Below are 5,551 nucleotides of genomic sequence, written 5' to 3'. Positions count from 1 at the left end.
AGGGAGGTGAGTCGAGAGCGCTGCCTGGCGATCGTGCGCTCGAGCGAGGCGAGGCCAAGGTAGGAGACTTTCAGGTTCTTGTGCAGCCATGTCTCCTCGGAGGAGAGCTGGCGGTCCTCGCGTGCTTTGTCGAACCTCAGGATGAGCTCACGGCAGATGGCCATTTTGTCCCGAACGCTGCCCACCGTGCGGGAGCTCCAGCTGGTGAGTTTTCTAGCGGTGGCTTGTAGACGTAGCCAGATGCGGCGGAAGGGATCGGCATCGTGAATGGAGTGCCAGGCCTCATTTACGGCGTCGTGGAAGCCGTCCATGCGCAGCCAGAATTCCTCGAACCGGAAGCGCCGGTGACTGGCGGGCGAAGGCGTGCAGTCCAACATCAAGGGGCTGTGGTCGGAAGTCACGGAAGCCAGGCAGTGCAGGTGACATTCGCCGACAAGGTCCTCCCAATCCGAGGTGCAGAGCACGCGATCGAGCAGCACGAGCGTGGGAGGATCTTGGCCATTGGACCATGTGTATCGTCGGCCATTGAGGTATATCTCTTTGAGCGCCAGATCATTGATGCAGCGACGGAACTTGCCCATAAGGCGCCGGTTGACATTGTTGTTGTTTTTGTCCTCGTCTCGGTAGATGAGGTTGAAGTCGCCGCAGATCATCCAGGGGCCGGGGCAGTCCGCACGCACGGTGCGGAGCTCTTCCAGGAAAGCAACCTTGTCATCGTCGTCTTGTGGTCCGTAAACAACGCTGATCCACCAAGAGGGGGAGGCGGGCGAGGAGACTTTTGCCGTGAGCGCATTAGTGGTGAACAGTGGGTCGGTGATGGACACCTCCCTGCTCTTCCACGCTAGGAGGATGCCGCCGCGCGTACCCGCAGCGGGAAGGTATACATAGTCATCGAACTCAGCACCCAAAGCCTCCAACACGATGTAGGATAGAATCAATTCCATTTTAGTTTCCTGGAGGCAAACTACAGATGCTCCCGAGGAGAGCACAAGCGATCGGATGGCGGTGCGGCGTGCACGTGCGTTAAGGCCTCGCACGTTCCAAATGAGAAACTTGAGGTTGCTAAGCATTGGCAACGACATCGACTTGGCGCGGCATGAAGCTGTCCGCGGGGAGCTGGCGATCGACGAGCGCGGCAATGGCAGCAAGCACCGGGCGGGAGAGGGGTGCGGCGAAGATGTTGTCGTAGGCACGCATCTCGGCGGCGGTGATCGTCTGGTCGACACCGATGATCTCGAGTGTGCGCAGGATCTGGACGCGCGCCCGCCGCTCGGCAGTTGGTGGTGCTGCGGCGACGGGTGCTTGCCTGGCAGGACGACTGCGGCGTGGCGAGAAGTTGAGGGCGTGACGGCGGGGGCGGCGACCTGGGCAGGGCAGAGAGGCGCTGATGCTCTTGGTGGCGGCTTTGAGGAAGTCGCCGAGGGTGCGGAGCGGGGCTTCCTGAGAGGCGGCTCCGCGCGCCCTGCGGCGGAGCGTGATCGGCGGCGAGGCGAACCGGCCAGGGGAGCGGAAGGTGGAGGCGGTAGGCGAAGCGATCAGCGTCGGCGTGGGTTGAGCAGCCTCAGGTTGGGCCAGACTGGTGGCGTCCACGATGTTGGGCCCTGGGTCGGTAGGGAGGACTTCGGAGGCCCAGGTGGGTTGGAGGGAAAGTGGGGTTTGAATTCCACTGTCGAGCCTGGTGGCATCCTCCAGAAGCGTCTCCTGGGTGGGACCCGCGACGGCCGTTGGAGATGGCGGGGAAGCGGCTTGCCCCGACAGGAGATCCTCCTCGGGCGCGCCACAAGGGCTGGCTGGCAGCGAATCGGGGACCTCGCTCTCTGCAAAGTCGCTTTGCTCTGTGGGTTCCAGAAGCGGAGCTTGGACTGGGGCGGCAGGCTCTGCGGCGGCCAGGTCGTGCGCAGCAGAAGGCGACGAAGAGTTGGCCAAGTCCTGGGCGCTTTGTACAGGGAGATCGTGGTCAGCAACAGCGGGCGCCAGCTCGGGATTGCTTCCAGCGGGCCCAGGGGCGGGATCCGATGGAGAGTTGGCCACTGGGGCAGTGCCACGCGGCTCTTGACCGGGTCCTGTCGGGGGAGGGGTCGTGGTGGGGCCCGAGCTGCAGCCTTGTACGCTTTTGCGACGCCAGGATTGGCTTCCTCTTTTGGCTACCCGACGAGGAAGCGAGGGCCCATGCAGGTGGGGCCACGGCGCCACCGTCCTCTCGACGACGGCACTGGCCGGGCGCGGCGGGGCGCGACGCCGGCGTGCGGCGGCGGAGCTCCAAGCACCGTCGACGGCCAGGCCATCCGCACGGGCGCTGCGACCGGAGATGGGCCAGTCGAGCGCATCGAGCGCCATGCCGTCAGCCCTTCCGGCAGGAGGGGAGTGGTTGGGGCGGCGGCGCTTGCGGCCCCGGCGGCGGGTGGGGTTTCTGCCGTGGTTGCCGCCGTCGCTGCCATGGCCATCGTGGCCTCCTTCTTGACGCGCGGGGCCGCCATGTGGCGCAGGCGGAAGGTCGCCGGCGCTCTCGACGTGCACCAGCTCGATGGACACGGGGTAGGTCAGGCGCGTGATGACCGGAGCCTGGGATGGGATGCGGGCGGAGGAGACCTCGACGACTTCCAGGATGGCGCGAGGGCGAATGGCGCGTGGGTCGTTGGTGCGTGCGTCCAGCCGAAAGACGGCCATGTCCGTCCGGGAGCGGGTGGCAGGGTGGAGACGCTCAATCCAACAGCTGGAGTCCAGGAGGTGCTCCGCGGTGGAGAGGTTCCATGCCTGCGGCGGGATGCCGCGAAGCTCCAGCTGAACGTTGAACGCGAACGAACCTGAGCCCGCATGAGCAAGCTTGCACCATGGCCGTAGAGAGAGCGTGAAGCCGAATCTGGCTCCGCCCAGGTAGTGGTCGCCGGAAAGCCTCTCCTTTAGCTCGATTGAGCGGAAGATGAGGAGGAAGTCCTCAGGATGGTGGAGGTGAACGGAGAAGTCGCCCGGGCGGAGCTCAAACTGCTCGTACAGAGCGGCGGCGACGGCGTCGGCGGAAACTGCGGGCCGCGTGCCGGTGATGCTGGCGACCATGGCGCGGCGCAGGGTGTCCTCCGCCTGCTCCATCTCGACGGAGCGCGAGACTATGACACGCACCGGATCCGGAGAATCGACGGCGGGTCTAGTCGCTGCCGTGGGCGGAGCGGGGAGAGCGGGAGGTGGGGGCGGCGTCGCCGGCCTGCGCGCGGCCGTGCTAGGTGGAGCAGCAGCAGCGGTGCGCACGAGCATGCGAGCGGGGGCGCGGTCGGCGTCGGAGCGGTTGGTCTCGCAGTTCTTGGACGCGTGCCCGGAGATGAAGCACAGGCGGCATCTGACGTCGTTGGTGCAACCTCTGACTCGGTGGTGCGGCGAGAGGCAGCGGAAGCAGAGGCCACCTTCTTCCTCAGGCGTGGGGCTCCGTGGGCGCGCGACCCGGGGCTGCGCAGGGGCGCGGCGCGGGCGGCGCTGTGTCGGTGCCGGCGGCGAGGGCGCTGGAAGCCATCCGCATCTACCTGGACCCCGTTCTCGACGCGGAGGACCACCGAGCGAGGCCCGAGGCGGGCCTGGGCAGGCACGCGCGGAGCAGGGGAGGACGCCGGCGGCGGCGGCGGTGGCGTGGGAGAGGGGGTTGGGCGACGCGGAGAGGTCGAGGCGCAGCTCAAGACTTCGCGGTAGGAGCGCGAGGAGGAGCCGGAGTAGCCGTCAGATCCAAGCCAGCGGCTGGCGCCGGAGTCGGAGCGGGCGTCGGAGGCCGTCATGGCGCGGAGGAGCGGCCGGAGGGGTGTCGACGGCGGGCTGGGGGCGGCGGCGACTAGGCTAGGCTAGGTGCGGGAGCGGGTGGGTGCGGGAGAGCTCCATCTGCATATCTCCTTGAAATTAGTGAGGAAAATGCTCTTCTGTAGCGTGCGTGCTCCTTCATGGCAGGCATAAGGAATTCAATCTTCTATGCAGCTATGTCATTCTTTTGTCACGTTTAAAAAAAGTTCAGTATGTTAGGCCACCTGATTCGTTTGCATACCAAATTTACAGAGAATATCCCTGAACTAAGCCAACGCCAAGAATGATACAGAACCTGTGGTTTAATCTACAGAAAATACAATGGCAAAGTCAACAGATTTGTACTGATTCGGGAGAAGAAAGCAGTAGTAATTATCTTCTCAGATGGATTTCTCATGAATGCAACAAGACTCATTTGCCAAAACAAAGGAAACTGCAGGAATCGGCAGGGAAATTGGTACTGCGCTCAAAACATGAGTTGGATAATTCAGAAGACAGAGGAAGCAATGCCCTTCCTCTTTGTACACGATTCATCTAGTACAAAATTTTCTCTAGACAATGAGCTGAGATCAAGCTATTACGCACTCTATGATTTATGATTCAGGAGAACAAAGCAAATGCAATTAACAGTAAACATCCCCTTAGAATGGCACAATTGATTTGCAAAAAATGAAGCAGACTAGAGACAAATCGATAGCACATTAGCAATACTGGAGACGAAAATATGAATTGGATGATTCATTCATACGACAAGAGGAAGCAAGGAGCTTCCTCATTGCACACGCAAGCTTACATAGCAACAGAAAGGGAACTAGTACTTGACTAAACAGTAAACACAACCCAGCTAAACTACATTACATGAGTACCCAAACACTGAGTACACAAGCACAGCCTTGTTCATCGTCATCAGCAAAGTCCAGATCTACGCCTTGGCGGCCTTCTTGGGGGACTTGGCCGCCTTCTTGGGCGACTTGGCAGCGGCCTTCTCGGCCCTCTCCACGGACTTCTTGGGGAGAAGCACCGGGTTGATGTTGGGCAGCACGCCGCCGTGGGCGATGGTGACCCCGCCGAGCAGCTTTCCGAGCTCCTGGTCGTTGCGGATGGCCAGCAGCAGGTGCCTTGGCACGATCCGGGACTTCTTGTTGTCCTTGGCCGCGTTGCCCGCCAGCTCCAGAACCTGCAACACACACACAATCCTCGGCGTCGTCAGCTCGTGCCGTCGAAATGGAACCAGGGAGGGGAGGAGGGTGCTTGCCTCCGCTGCGAGGTACTCCAGGACGGCGGCGAGGTAGACGGGGGCGCCGGTGCCGACGCGCTTGGCGTAGCGGCCCTGCTTCAGGTACCGCCCGACGCGGCCGACGGGGAACTGCAGCCCGGCCTTCACGGAGCGCGTCACCGACTTCTTCCTCGGCCCGCCGAGCTTCTTCGCCGAGAACTTCTTCCCCTTGCTGGCGTCCATCTCGTCGCTGCTTGCTTGCTCGGCTGGCTCCGGCGAGAGAGGATTTGGGATGGGATGGGATGGAATGAGATTTGGTTTGCGTTTGAATTTGGGCTGCCGCGTCTGGCATTTTATAGCTGCAAGGAGCGGGGGCGATCCGCGTGACATGTGTTGTGTACCCTTGGATGGAGCGGAGATGGACGGTGGGGGTTGGCCTGGTTCAGCGCATTCTTGGCATTCGTGACAGATTTCCCCCCGCTCTAGCCTCTACTACAGGCTCATGTCCAAAGACCTTTCTTTTACTTGAAAAAAGCAAAGCATGTTGCTTTGCCCCTG

The 5,551-nt window shown here is 62.1% G+C and overlaps 1 protein-coding gene across 1 annotated transcript; it reads right to left on the bottom strand.

Annotated features, from left to right (window-relative positions):
* Nucleotides 1-4,496: 4,496 nt before the first annotated feature.
* Nucleotides 4,497-5,315, bottom strand: LOC127320907 (histone H2A.2.2). The gene is made up of 2 exons (XM_051349985.2): nt 5,033-5,315; nt 4,497-4,954 (listed from the first exon to the last, which is right to left on the bottom strand). The coding sequence occupies exons 1-2, from the start codon at nt 5,234-5,236 to the stop codon at nt 4,700-4,702; spliced, it is 459 nt and encodes a 152-aa protein (XP_051205945.1). The 5' UTR covers nt 5,237-5,315; the 3' UTR covers nt 4,497-4,699.
* Nucleotides 5,316-5,551: the final 236 nt, after the last annotated feature.

This window comes from Lolium perenne, chromosome 1, assembly GCF_019359855.2.
Source record: "Lolium perenne isolate Kyuss_39 chromosome 1, Kyuss_2.0, whole genome shotgun sequence".
NCBI lineage: Eukaryota > Viridiplantae > Streptophyta > Magnoliopsida > Poales > Poaceae > Lolium > Lolium perenne.
Note: the sequence above shows the minus strand (reverse complement) of the source record. Positions and strands in the feature narration are given on the sequence as shown.